General features: G+C 46.1%; 1 protein-coding gene across 6 annotated transcripts in view; it reads right to left on the reverse strand.

Annotated features, from left to right (window-relative positions):
- The window catches only part of INPP4A (inositol polyphosphate-4-phosphatase type I A), an 857,226-nt gene that overhangs the window by 137,935 nt on the left and 704,981 nt on the right, over window positions 1-14,310 (reverse strand). For all 6 annotated transcript variants that reach the window (XM_085622821.1, XM_085622820.1, XM_085622817.1 and 3 more), the window contains one exon: window positions 6,361-6,484. In XM_085622821.1, the coding sequence (XP_085478947.1) occupies window positions 6,361-6,484 (124 nt within the window). The remainder of the gene's footprint in view (window positions 1-6,360; window positions 6,485-14,310) is intronic.

Genomic DNA, 14,310 nt, shown 5'->3' on the forward strand with positions numbered 1-14,310 from the left:
TTTCCCATTGCAGTCTTGAAGCGTTCTGCCTGGTCTCTGGCCAATCCGGAAATACTTCTTCCTCATGGGCATGTTCTCCTGAGTTTCCTCTCAGGTTCCCTTTTGCGTGATCAGCTTCCATGTCTTTCAGGCTAAACACCTCCCACTTCCCATTATCATGGGGACTCGTGCATGGCTGCCTGACTGTGGGCCGGCTGCTGAAAATAAAGAAATGGGGAATGGAGGCCGGAGGTGGTATCCCTGCCGTCTGACGGTGTTGTACTAACTTTGAACATTTTGTGAAGATTCGTCACCAAAGTGTTTGGAAAAACAAAAAACGCTTTCCTATAGAAACTAGAGGATCACCTTCAAGCTCCTCACCCATGCACACAAGGCACTTCACAACACCGGACCAGCATACCTCAACAAACGACTCACCTTCTACACCCCGAACCGCCAGCTCTGCTCCACCGACCTCACCCTCGCCACCGTCCCCCGCATCGAAAGAGCGACCACCGGTGGCAGATCGTTCTCCCACCTCGCCGCCAAGTCCTGGAACACCCTCCCCATCCTCCTATGGCAGACCGAAGACCTACTATCCTTCAGGAGGCTACTCAAGACCTGGCTGTTCGAGCAGTAGCAGCCACCCCCCCAGCGCCTTGAGACCCTTACGGGTGAGTAGAGCGCTTTACAAATGTCTTAATTAATTGATTGATAACAATGTCCTGAACTGCATGTTTGAGAAGGTCCATGCGTTTTGTAAAACAATGGTAGGCCTGCGTGCTTCTTTGAGATGTCCATACATTCTTGAGGCAGATGAAGGTGAGCAAATTCTAGGATCTCGGGACCCAAGTTGTTAGGTTGAGCTGTCTGGGGATTGGGTGTCTAATTCTGCCTTGATTGTGCATGAGAAAGTGCGCCCTTTAAGGGGGAACTTCTTGCAGGCACGAAAGACTTTTCAAGAAGGGTCGAGCACCAGGGTTATCTAGGTCATGTAGGAGCCACCAGAATGAAGGTGAGGGAGTTTTGCCGAAGCTTCCTGATCACTTACATTAGGAGTGGGAGAGGAGGAAAAGCACAGGCAAGGTTAACTGACCGGTTCATTCGTAGAGCATTGCCCATGGACTGCAGTTGGCAAAACCTTCATTTTGAGTTGAGTGCGGTGGCGAGGAGGTCGATCTTGAGGAACCCCCAATGAAAGAATTACAGGAGTGGGACTTGTGGGTGGAGTTCCCACTTGTGAGCTTGTTGCTGCATCCTGCTGAGCAGGTCTGTAAAGTCATTTTTAACACCAGGAAGGTAATTCGGCAGGATGTGTATCCGATGGTGAACCATCCAATGCCAAATGCTCTGCGCTAGTGCTGATAAGTGCGGGCAGTGTGTGCCAACTTGGTTCTGTAGGTAAAACATGGTGCTCATGTTGTCGGTCTTTACGATGACCACTTTGTGTCAGATGACCTGAAGGAAGGCCACGAGCGCTAGATGCAAGGATTGATGTTGAGGCTCCACTGTTGCGGAGACCTGTCTTGGAGTCTTAGAGATGCCCTCCCCATTCTGAAAGTAAGGTGTCCATGGTGATGGTCACCTTCCAAAATGGGGTCCGTAAAGGGTCGGCCATTCAACAGGTTTTTGCGTTTCCACCACTGCAGAGAGCGACAGGTGCTGGCATATATCAACACTAGATTTTACCGGTGACACTCCTGTAACCATTGTGCAGACAGGCACTATCAGGAGGATGCATGGGAAGTGTGGCATGGGGGACTATGGCTATGCAGTAGGCCCTCATCCATAGGAGATCAGCTGACAATATGACTGAAAAAGAGGCAATACCTGTTGGAAAGCTTGTACCTTTGGTTGGCTGGGTAGCTTTGCCCATGATTGAGTTGAGGATGTCCCCCAAGAAGGGCTAAAACAAAAGGGGCTGAAGAAGGGATTTGGTGGCATTTATGGTAAATCCTAACTTGTGCAGGAGGAGATGATGGGTTGAGTGTGCACCAGGCACTGCTGCTTACCTGTGCTCTTGATCATGCAGTCGTCGAGGTAGGGTAACACATGAATGACCCCCCACTTCTGATATAGGTGACTACCACAGCTAGGCATTTGGTGAAAACTCTTGGGGCTGTGGTGACTCAGAGTGACAATACTTTGAACTGATGATGTTGACCACTTAGCACGAGTTGTAAGAAGTGGCGGTGAGCGGGATGGATGGGTCTGGGAAAGTAGGCATCCTTTAGATTAAGTGCAGTTATGAAGTCACCTTACTGCAGGGGCAGAATGACTCTATGTAGAGTAGTCATCTGGATGTTCTCAAATGATGTACGTATTGACGGCCTGAGGTCCAGTATTTGTCTTAGGGCCCCATCTTTTTTAGAGGGTACACGCCCTTGCTGTGATGCAGCCGTGGTACTGTCTCTTTGGCATATTTGAGGGTGAGTGCCTGAATGTCCTATTGAAGAAGGTGCTGGTGTTCTAGGCTAAGGGTATGTTTACTGGGCGGAATGTTTGGTGGGGTTGGGTTGAGCTTGAGTCAGTAACCGTGCTCTATGATGGAGAGAAATCACTGATTGGAGCTGATCTCTTTCCAGCAGGGAAATGTTGTTCCCCATCAAAGAGTAAGTTGATGAGATGCTGCTGGGCTTCGGCTTGAAGCCAGAGATGCGTAGCCAGGAGTGATGGCCCAAAGTGATGGAAGTATTAATCTCTCTAGTTGAACTATAAGAAGCCTCCAGGGCGTAACGGATAATGGCATTAGAGATGAGCTTCCCCACTGCCACTATCTTTTCCCCCTGTTTTCCTATGGTCTAAAGTGAAATTGTTGGGGCAGGTCCACCATCTTGTCCCATTGTGCTCTGTTATAACAAGACAGAAGGCCCACGAAATTGGCGATGCACTAGTCGGTTGCAGCACCTACCACTCTTGCCCGCAACGTCAAGACACTTGCTCTCCTGATCCAGAGGGGCACATCACATGTGGGTTGTGCTGCTGCTCGTCTGCAGGCAGTGGCAACTACTAGGCAATCCAGGATGACTTGCCCTCTAATGTACAAGGTGTCCGAGGAATAATGTTTATACTTCTTCTCTATTCTGTGAGTGACAAACAGGGATTTCACCAGCTCCTTGAACGTCTCTGGGGCAGCCTTGAGCATGCCCTGGAGAAAACGCTCCATCCTGGACAGTGTCTCCACTAAGAAGTCGGCATCCTCAGGAGTGGTGTGCATGCCTACCGTGCAAGATGACCCCATGGTAGGCAAAAGTGTCATCTGGGGGAGAAGCCCTGACTGGAACATACTACAGGTTCCCGGTCCCCTGGGGTTCTATTTCATAGTTTCCCAGGGGTCATCAGTGGGATGTGGGTAGAAAGGGGAGTCAAGTCCTCTGAGTGTAAACAGGAACTAGGACTGAAGGTGTCTAAAATGGAATGTGGTAACCCCTGAGGGGATCTGGGAGGAGGGGCTATGGGTGGTGGTGGAGGAGGTTTGGATGAAGGTGGAGGGCCTCCTTAGATGCAGGAGCTAACGGTACAGAAGAAGGATCTGGCCTACGAGTGTTCTTGAAGGTGAGCCTGTATTTCTTGGGCACCACTGTGACAGGGCCAGTAGAAATCGAGGCCAGTTTCAGGGCAGATGGAGTTTTTGTGCTGACCGAGCCTTCAGTTTCAAAATGGGTTTGTGCACTTCGGCGCCGAGGTGTTTCTTCAGGCTCGAAGGCCGATGAGGATCAAGTTTCAGTTTCAGCATCGGTTTAATGTTGGCTAGACCTTGAGGGCAGCAGTGCACCTTAAGAAGGTGGTGGCTAGTACATGAGCTAGATGCACGATCTCCATGGGGGAGTTTGTGGGGCTTGTGAGGTTGTGTCAACAGGACTCACCACTCTGCATCTGTTTGGAGTGCAAACTGGTGCTGAGGGAAGTGGGCAGAGTGCCTTCAACCACAACCTTTTCCTCCATCAGTTTGGCGGCTGAGGAGTCAAAGCAGAAAACCTTCGGGCTTGGCTGATGGGCGGGGACGCCTGTGGAATCTGCATTGTCCCTTCTTCAGCGCTAAGCAGGTCAGCTTCATCCAAGATAGCCAGGGTCTCTGCGCTGCATCTTGCAGTGGACCCAGTATCTGTCTCTCCTATTGGGAAGGGTCTTTTTGCACCTGAAAGCAATGAAGGGGATACAGCGAGTATTGTCGTCCTGCGGGGAGAGAGACAGATCAAAGACCCCATGCGGGTCTGTCCAGGGATATTTGGGGTGGCACTGAAGGCATTTCCTCAGGGTTGTCCGATGCCTCACACTCTAAGCCTCTTCACTCTCTGCAGTAGGTACAGAAGGGAAGGAGCCCCGAGTGGCAATGGCGCACTGAGGATCGAGAACTGGAACTTCGGTGACAGTCTCCGAAGCGTATTGAGAAGAGGCAGTATCAATCGCTTAATGACGAGATTAGAGAGGATTAGGCATTTAGCAATGGAGCATGTTATCATCCTATGGGCGTTGCCAGCGAAGGGTGAAGTCATTATATAGTATGATTTGAAAGATTCTGCAAACAAAAACAAAAAAAGGAGTATGCAAAGCATGTGTGTCTGCAGCCAGACATGCTACGAACATGATGTTATAATTTCTCTTTTGAACATTAGCATTACTGTTAGCGGGAAGGCAATCTGCATCGGTATAGAAGATGATGATGATGTCTCTTGCAATATGGCTCTGTTTAAGTTATACAGACGTGTGGGAAGATGTGTAGACTGGCATCCAAAAATGGAGTAATTCAGAGAAAAGAACTGAAATGTCTGAGCACCACCATCAGTGAGCTCCTATTTCTGACCAATACTATTAGATTGTTCTAAAAGCATGGTAGGAATGGCACCAAAGTGTGCTGAATATTTATTTGTGTTGGAGAACCTGAAAGGAACTATAACACACTTTCTAGTGCAGTCCTATTGCTAACAGTAAAAAATGAACAGTGTTTAGAATTACCGTGGAACAAGTTTGGTTTAATCTGTCAAAGAAGCAGATAGTGGTCAGAATCTATCTATAGGCCCAAAATACCTATGTCAAAGAATACGTGCTCAATGTCAATACTGCACAGCAACAGTGTTTTAAATTTAAGAAATGGCAGATATTGAAGGTTGTGGTCTGCCTAAGTGATCAAGGCCTAAAGTTGTTTATGGACAAGTATTGTGTCTGTGGCTCCAGTGTCAAGTATGTTATCCACATTTTCTCACAGAACATCATCAAAGTGGATTATAAGAAGGTGGAGGATGTCTCAACTACAACACGTTCAAACACCTTTCTTAAGTTTGGTAAATTAACTTTTCACAAGTTTGTCAATACAAGCTGGCCACTTCAGCCATTCACATAGCTAACAAAAAGTTACCCACCAATCAGACTTTATCCCTAGCTAAACGCACAATTCTACAATACAGACAATATGTTTAATCAGGTATACTGTTGATATGATTAGTCATTTTCCACATCTAAGAAGTGTTCCAATAGACAAAAATGGGGATGTCTATATATATCTGATATTTGTTGTCCAGAGACTAATCAACACATGCACTCAAATAATGTAAAGTTAATTTATCAGTAGAGGTAGCAAAGAGAAGGTCATTAAGGTAACAATATGTTTAGGGTGACAAGCAAACAAAAGGGGTGACAAGTAAACAGTAGTCTACTGACTAGAGTGGGGATAAATTCATTTTTTTGTCTACAATCATCAATATAGAAAAAGACCATAAATTAAAGTGTATGTTTAGTATTATATGTTTCTCAATCAAAGTTGAACCTTAAATATAAAGCTCTCTTTTATATGTGCAGTCTTCAACAGATTACAGTTATAGTTTTAAGTCTTGCTACTTTGTGTTATTTGAGCGGTGAAGAGTGTCAGCTACATAATGAATTGGGAAGTGAGTGGCATGCACTGCTAACGGAGGAAAGTTTACTTTTTGAGCAGTCTTTTTTCATGACAGTCCTTTTCTAGGATTGTGTTCAGGCCTCTGCCCACAACTAGAGGAAAGCACAAGCAGCACCCATGGAATAATGAATGGCTGTTGGAAGACTGGGATAGCTATCTAATTTCCACATGAGTGTAGTCTACCCTACTGTTAGAAACTAACAAGTGGGAGGAGATTACGCAATTACAGAAAGAACATTAAATGCTTTCACTGACCGAGACATAAAGGTATATTGCAATAATGTAGCAGTCTTCTTCAGCTAGAGACAGTAGAACGAGCTAACGGATAACAAACATCATATTGGAAATTAGACTTCCAAACAGATCTCAAAAGATAAATGCACTAAAGGCAGGTGAATGTTTCTTGGGAACTACGGCATGAACATGCTCATCGTGACATTTAATATATTAACTCCGGCCACCCGGTGAGGAAAAGGATAGCCTCTTACCATATGTGCTCAACAGGCTTTCAAACTGTGCCAGCAGTCCGATGGTGTACAGCTGCCGTAGGAACCCATCATCGCGTAGGCAGTTCCTCAGCTTTATTATGAAGCCACAAATCAGTGCAGTGAGCTACAATTGCAAAACAGCAAATCACGTTAAATACCATCTGGATTTCAAAGAGAGGGAAAGGAGTAAATGGCAAGCATTGAGACATTACACAGACATTAAACTTAAATAGGAAGGGGAAGTAAATAAAATACAAATTGCTCCTGCAATAACAGTTGATACCTAAATACCAACTGTATGCCAGGCAGGAGACTTTCATTTCTTTCCCCTAGAAGAAAACAGCAGTTTTATGCATTTTTACATTGTGCCTCAGAACCTAATCTATAACTGTAAATAAGAGAATAGGCTCTGATATCAAAGAGTAACCCAAAGTACATCCCTATTTTGCAAGTGTAACTGCTACTTTCGCTGCCCAGGCTATGAGAGACTGGTAGTGGTAGCAATGTACATTCTACTTAGGGGAATAGGACTTTTAACATTTACTTTTCTGTGGCACTGCATACTGCCCCGCCCCATGTAAAGGTGTGAGCAGTCCCCGATTACTGAGATCTTTGCCTTGCATAAATCTGGGACACATGGAAGGTGTAGAGAGAAAGACAGGCAGAAAAAGGAGAGAGAAGGTTTGTGTTTATCACAAGTGTGCCTGGAAGGATATATGTGGGAATCGAATGGATTCCATGAATGTACACCACAAGATGGTGGTTGCCTTTGTTCTTGGGTGCCAATGTGCATCTTGTACAATGGAGCCTGCAGATATACATGCTCCCTTCTGCTTCCCTAAACAAGAAGACGTTGATGGGTCAAGGGAGATAGCCAGCAAGACACATTTACCATAGCTGCTGCTACCTCTGCCACAGCGACAAATGTACCTCCCGCTTCCTTGGTGGCTGTCACCCACCCCAGCCAACTTTGAAAAGGCTTTCCTCTCTGAAGCCATTACACATCTACTGATCCAGCCTAAACCAATCTCAGGAAGGACATCTAGGACAGTATGCTCACCCCATGAGGAGATTATGCCAGGACCATGCACCTCTAGATTTGAAGAGGAGTCCTTAAATTCAAAGTGTGCAACCACCCTGATTGGCCTGGCAACCAGAGGAGGATAAGCAGTGCTCTCCTCAGCCAACACTTTATTCAACACATTCACAATGGAAGTCCTGTGTACCAGGGCAGGAGAGAAAAATGTGGGAGAGGCAGAAGTGGTATTGCTGGGTCTAAATCTGGAAAATATACAGAGCTGCCTTGTTGCTAGACCTGGGGAGAGAATGATGGACTTATCTGCCAGGACGAGGAGCAGTAGAAAATTGGGCAGGAGGAAGTGACCTCATCCATTGATGACAGCCATGGCTCAGCTGACTGAAGGAGCCCTGGAGGACATCTCGATGGATAGAGGCTGCCCAAGAGCCACACGATCCTCCAGCCAGATGCCCAGGAACCCTCAACATCATCTGGGTTGGGGACCTGAACCACTGCCTTCACAATCCTCCCGATACCTGTTGAGTGCCAGTATTCACCTCTTCAGATGATCCTGGGAATCTTGATACATTTTAATTGCGACCCCTTCTCAGAGATCCTATCTCATCACGTTGAGGAGTTTGCTCTGATTACAGAAATATTAGAATAATCCTCAAAGCCAAAGCTTTTCTGGAGATACCACTGTCTAAACCCTCTGTCAAGACCCCAATGAGCACGTCAGTCGCCAAGAGAACTTTATGGTGACCATTGTGGGTGCCCCCCACCGCAGGCTCTCAACTATGACCAGTGGGCTTCAAAATACAGGCCACTATGACCATCGATAGGGATGAAAGGTAAACTAGTACCTTTGCCAGATATAGATCCCTGCATTGCCCATTGGTAATAGAATGTTTGGGACTCCAATGAAGGGCTTGTGACCCTCAACTCAGCACCAGCAACAGGATATCAGGTCACCCTCGGACACTACTGGGAAAGGCCCTTGGAAGCACCTACAAATGATTATTTGCAGGGTGAGCAGGTCGTAGTTAGGGTGTTTGGCTGTTTTAGGTGCCTGACAAGTGCATATAGTGTGTTCCTCAGCATATTCCTTTAGATACCATTATCTACAACACTGAATACCGAAAGCAAGAGTAGTTAGCCAGTTCAGGTAATCTCTTTTCTGAAAAAAAAGACTTTGTAAAACTACATTTTAACACTTCCAGAAAAGGACAGCCTTGTACAGCTGGAGTAAAAGGCTATGAGGAGGCTGTGCATAAAATGGGCTCAAATGAGTGTGGGCAAACATTCAGGCTGACGGAGGGACAGCTGGTCTAACTCAATTTGGTACCTCTGCACAGGGGCCAGATTGACTTGGTTATATCCTGCTAAGATCTTATAATTCAATTTTGGTCATCCAAAAAGAAATGTCGCTTCACTACTTGACTTAAGTGCACCATCTGTTGCATTTCAATACTTAGGAGAAAAAGCGACAAAATTAAACTTTTGTTTTGCACGAAAGAGAAAAGTCGCTCATCTCACTTCTCCTATATTTTTGTGGGTCACAAATACATATTCAGAGACACTTTAGTCCTTTGTGCATTCATTTATGGAATTTAAAATTACACAATTTTCCCTGAGCCATCCTTAATGGAATTCATGCTTCGAGCTTCTCTGCTGGGCTGAGTTGATTATTCTGCTAGGAAGTTAACATTTAAAGCTTTCCCTGAACAACAGGGCCATTTGGAGAGATTACCCTTCTCCAGGGAAATGAAGAGACTGAAAAAGAAATCTAATTAATGTGATTAGCTCTCTGTCTCTAATAGGCCTAGACAAAGGGAGGGTATGATGACTTTCTTTTCAAGTCTGGGACAGAAGAAACTAGTTCTGGTTGGGAAGAGTCTGGCTCGAAGAAAAGGTCTGTCTCAAACTTGCTTCAATCCACCATTTGAAAATTCCCATTGTGCTATCCAAGGGTTTTGGACAGGCCATTGGTTGCTCCCAGGAAATGTACACCAGAGGCAGAGGGATGATGTAGAAGTTGCTGGGACAAGAATGTCTGCTACATGTATACAGGTTTACCTGCCCAAGTGCCCAACTGCATGTATATCTGGTAACCTGACTTTTATTTTGTCTCTGATATCACACTAATTTAAGCATGTGCACAGAGGCCAAGGCATGTCTCTGAATACAAGAGGTTCAGTGACCTGGAATGGTGCACCAAGCGTGCCCTCAGTGCTGACTGTGGACTACTATCTCTGTAATGTACAGTCTGGGTAAAGTTCTGCTACTTTGTGTATATTCACATCCAAGCACTGAACCCCAGACTGTGTGGTAAATGTATTTTTCTGTGCAGCAACTACATGTGTAACAAATGTATAGTATGAGTGAGTCATAGTAATGGAGGCCAGTCATGCATTCCGGATACCCCTGGTCTGCCCTAGCAAAAGTTGTAGGCCTGAGCTACTAGATAGTAGAAGTATATTTATTATACTCCTGCAGCTGGAGGGAGGAGACCCAGACACTGAAGTGAGGTAGTGAAGAGAGGGCTGCCTTTTAAAATTCTATGAGGCCTTTTTGTTGGCATGATGCTGCTGATTAGCCCTCATGAAAACTGCCATTTCGTGGCTGGTGGGGGTGACTGGTGGGAATGCAGACTATGTGTTTTGAAAGGTGAGGGTGTCTCTAGTTGAGGACTGCCCTTTACTTTTTCCCTGGTTACTGTTACATTTTGGTCGATGACGGCCAGGGGCAGATACTTTACAGCTTGTTGTGCTTCAGGTTAGATGCAGCACCTATACTACCTGCTGTGAGAAATCTCACTCTACACAAAGGCTGTGTATGGAGAACTGCCTGGAGAGGAAACCTGAATGAAGAACTGCCCCAAACTACTTCTAAAGTTTGAGAAAGTTGATCCACATTCCCCGCCTAGAGGTTGCGCTTATTGAAAGTGGAGCCCAGTTTGCTATGGTTTGGCAGGAGTAGTGCTCCCACCAAACCATAGTAAACTGCAATGTCCCAGGAGCAGGCACTCTGGGACATTGTTGGAGCCAGCCCTGGGGGTAGCATTCCTCAGGGCCATGTATGGCTCCAGGAGCAGCGCCGCATGCCTCCCCTACTTTAGGCCCTGCCCCGGGGAGATGGCGGTCCCCAGGGCCAAGAACGGTCAGGGAGGAGGGCCATGCGGCCCCCCTCTCATTTTTAGAGTTTGGCCTGAGAAGGTGGTGGTCCCCGGGACCCCAGGGGGTCTATGAGGCCACCCCCAAGCCAAATATAAAAAGCCCTGGGGAGAGGGTGGTCCCAAGGGCAGGGGGGTCAGCGAGCCCCCCCCCCCCATATTATTGTAATTAGCCCCAGGGAGGTGGCGGTCCCCAAGGTTTTGATGAGCCCTCGGAGGGGGGACCTGTGCGTCCGCCTCCTATACTTATGATATGCCCCCAGCTCACACAGGGTTATTTAAAAAAGCGCAGGAGTACGCACTTTTTTTTTTTTTTTTAATTGGTGCGAATTCATGAAAACTGCAATTTCTCTGCACATTATTCACTTTTTTTTTTTTACTTTTATGCTGTGGCAGGGTCTCAGGGGGACCCCGAGACCATGGCTTGAGGGTCAGGGTATTCCTACCCTGCCCCCAATTCTTTATTTTCACTTTTTTTTCTTTAGACTCAGTGAAGCCAAGTCCTAAAATGGCTGCCAACACTTCCTAGTTGAAGCGTTGGCAGACAATCAGAGCTATGAATTTCCCTGCACAAGCTCCTCTTTTTTTGCAAAATATCCATGGCCAGAGATATCACTATAATTTTCTTCTTACATTTTTCAACAACTATCGAACATATTTGCACCAAATCATAAAAAGACAATCTGCTTAACAACACATACCTTTCTGCCAAATTTGATGTAATTCAATTCAGAGGTTCAGGCTGTAGTCATGTTGACAAGTTCCTATGTATTATATAAATACAATGGTTCTGTCTGGAATTTCTAATTTCTTTTAGAAAGTTCAAAAAATATTCATTGCATGTAACAGATATCAGATAAATGAGGAAAAAAGCACACACCAATAAAAAGTTTGCAATTTGGTAATTTAAGGGAATAAAGTATTATGGGCTGTCGTAATACATAAGTTCAAAAGAGCAAAATATTGGTGACTTGTGGTGACAAAGTGACATGTGATGATAAATAGTATATACAATATATTTCAAATGCGGTAAAAGTGAATAAGTAGAATAGAAAGGTACATTATTTCTTGATATGTCTTTATGGTTTTTCACATATGCTACAAGATCCTATGTGAATTAATCTGTGATCAGAAGCATTGTGTAGACATATAAGGGTGCGTCGACGTTTCGACCCGTGTACTGCGCAAAATATAAAAAGCGTCACGGCGGGTCTTCCTCAGGACAGAGCAGATGGGTATACAGCCAACGGAATGAATAAAAGCTAGTTTAGGGTGTGTGCTCAGAGATCAGGCAGAGAAGGACTGTTCTCTATGAGGGTAAAAAAGCTTACCCAAGCGCAGATTTTGGTTAATATCTGCGGGCGAGAAGGTTTTCTCAGTCAAAGTTGTAGTCCTAGTGAATCAGGAGGAGGCCTATGGAGTGATAATAAGGTTATAAACACTCCCATGATAGCGATTATCAGGGTTTAATACAGGGGGAAAGGCCTCCTGGAAACAACAACATTTAATGAAGAGCGGTGGTCTATGGAGAGTTAATGTAATTGTAAACACTCCCATTTACTGTGCTCAAGGTGAAATAATTCCTGGTATTATGAAAAACTAGTATTATGAATAAATTGGGTAAGTATGTGTCCCAAAACGAAATACCTTGAAGATTTTTGAGGTAAAAGGATGATGTCTTCAATAAATTTGGGGTTTTAAGCCAGTCGCATCATTTACTGTGAAAAATAATTGAAGAGGAGGGTGATTAATTTAATTAAAAAGCTACAGCACTTGAATTACAAAGTGCCCATACAGGTGGCCTCTAACTTAATCTTACCGCGATCTGTAGTTCAGCACGTGTTGTCAGCTCTCAGTCTGGTGGAATACTGAGGCTTGAGACAAGGGCCTGTGATTTATAGCAGGTGTCACGTGCCTGAGACGTGCAAGTTCACCCATGCCGGTAATTAACTAAATGAAAGGCTACAGCTGCAAGCTGTGGGATGTACTGTGAAGGGCCCCTCACATGTGTGTCTGGAGAACCATTAACCCGTTCCCCGCTCATGACGGAACCACTCCGTCATGAGCCACGGGTGAGCTGTGCTCATGACGGAGTGGTTCCGTCATGCTGCGGCCGTTGGCGGCCGCTCCTCCCACGCGGCGCTAATTCCCCGCCTGTGCGGGCGATTAGCGCAGTGGGTGGAGTCATGACTCAATGCTTGGTGGAACCAGAGGGAGGACATTTGTGTCTGCAGAGGCTGTAGCTACTTGCACAACCAGATCTTTTGTGGAGGTATGTTTGAAGAGACCATCAGGATCCCCAGAGGTCGGGCCAATGCCTATGGAAAATAGTCTGGTCTATAGGCATTCTTGTTACTGGTCCTACCCAAGCCCCTAACAATATGTTGTGTACAGCCTCATGATAAGAGAGTAAGGACTCCACCCCCATCTTACCCTGGTGAACAATAGCCACCAAGGGGGCTGTGGATAATTCCACTGAAGGAAGCTGGTAATCTAAGACAACAGCTGCCCTCCTCAATGTCTCAGCATAAGAGGAACTCACCTCTGTTGCCATACCAGGTGGAAAAAGTACATCTGAAACTGGGGAGGAGTCAAATGGCCTCCCACAGTTCATTCAGCCAATCCTCCAAGGAAGGGTAGATATTGGTGCTCAAAGGGTTTTGACCCCCTATATTCTCCCCTTCGCATGCCAAACTGTGAACTTCCATAGGAAGAGCAGAAACTGGCCGGTTAGGGACAGATGGAGAGTTGCCTAAAGTGGACAGCTCCATCGGTGCTGCAACCGAAGCCAATGCGGGCATGTGTTGACGCTGGGAAGAGTAATTGGTGTGGTGTCCATTCAGCACCGCCGTCATTGGTTCATTTGACTCTGATGCCGAAGATGAAGAACCCGAAGGGCTGTGCACCAGTGCCATTTCAAATCCGATAACGGATTCAGAGGACCTGACTGGCACAGAGGGCAAACCCGTAGGCAAAGATCCAGTTGGGGCACCTCCCACCTCCTTGGGGCTAGAAAGCGCACCAGAGCGGAATTGATGCCCAAAGTCTTTATGCAGGGCAATGTAATATTCCCGCATTTGGGCTGGGCTAGAGTAGCCACGGCATCAGGAAATTTAGGGAAGCGCGGGTGGATTCCTGAGAGTGCTCTGCAAACGAACGTTGGGAGACAGTGTTGGAAACCAAGTTCTGTTTCGATCATTAGTGCTTCAGAGCTTCTGTCAACGGCCCTTCACCTGAATGGCTCCTCGGCCGGTCTCTGGACTTCAACGAGGACTGACGATGCCACTGTACCTCAGATAGTCCTCTGACTGAATGAGGATCTGTGCCCGACATCTGTCTGTCACAAGCTCGGTAGGGCTTACACCCTGAAGGCATCGCAAAAAAGCACACTGTTTCTCACACAAAATGTGGGGATGGGACAAAAAACAGCCCCCTAACCGCTTCGGATCCAAGTTACAAGCATGGAAAAGAAGGAAATGACGTCAGTGCATCGGCAGAGGTGTTATATGAACTCAGTCGAAGTCACATTGCGTGATGACGTTGATACAGAGTCATGCGGACGTACTGTGGGATACATTTTGGGAACCGTTCTCATGCCTGGGGGAGGGTTCTTAAGTATAGAATTTGCGGCTAGATGTCAGATAAACATATTAACTTCTGCAGGATCTCATTGCCATGGACTGACTTCCACCATTAACTTCTCCTTTCTTTTTAGGAATTAATACATGCACCCACAAATGGGAACTGCACAACTATTCCG

Source organism: Triturus cristatus, chromosome 8 (assembly GCF_964204655.1).
Source record: "Triturus cristatus chromosome 8, aTriCri1.1, whole genome shotgun sequence".
NCBI classification, from domain to species: Eukaryota; Metazoa; Chordata; class Amphibia; order Caudata; family Salamandridae; genus Triturus; species Triturus cristatus.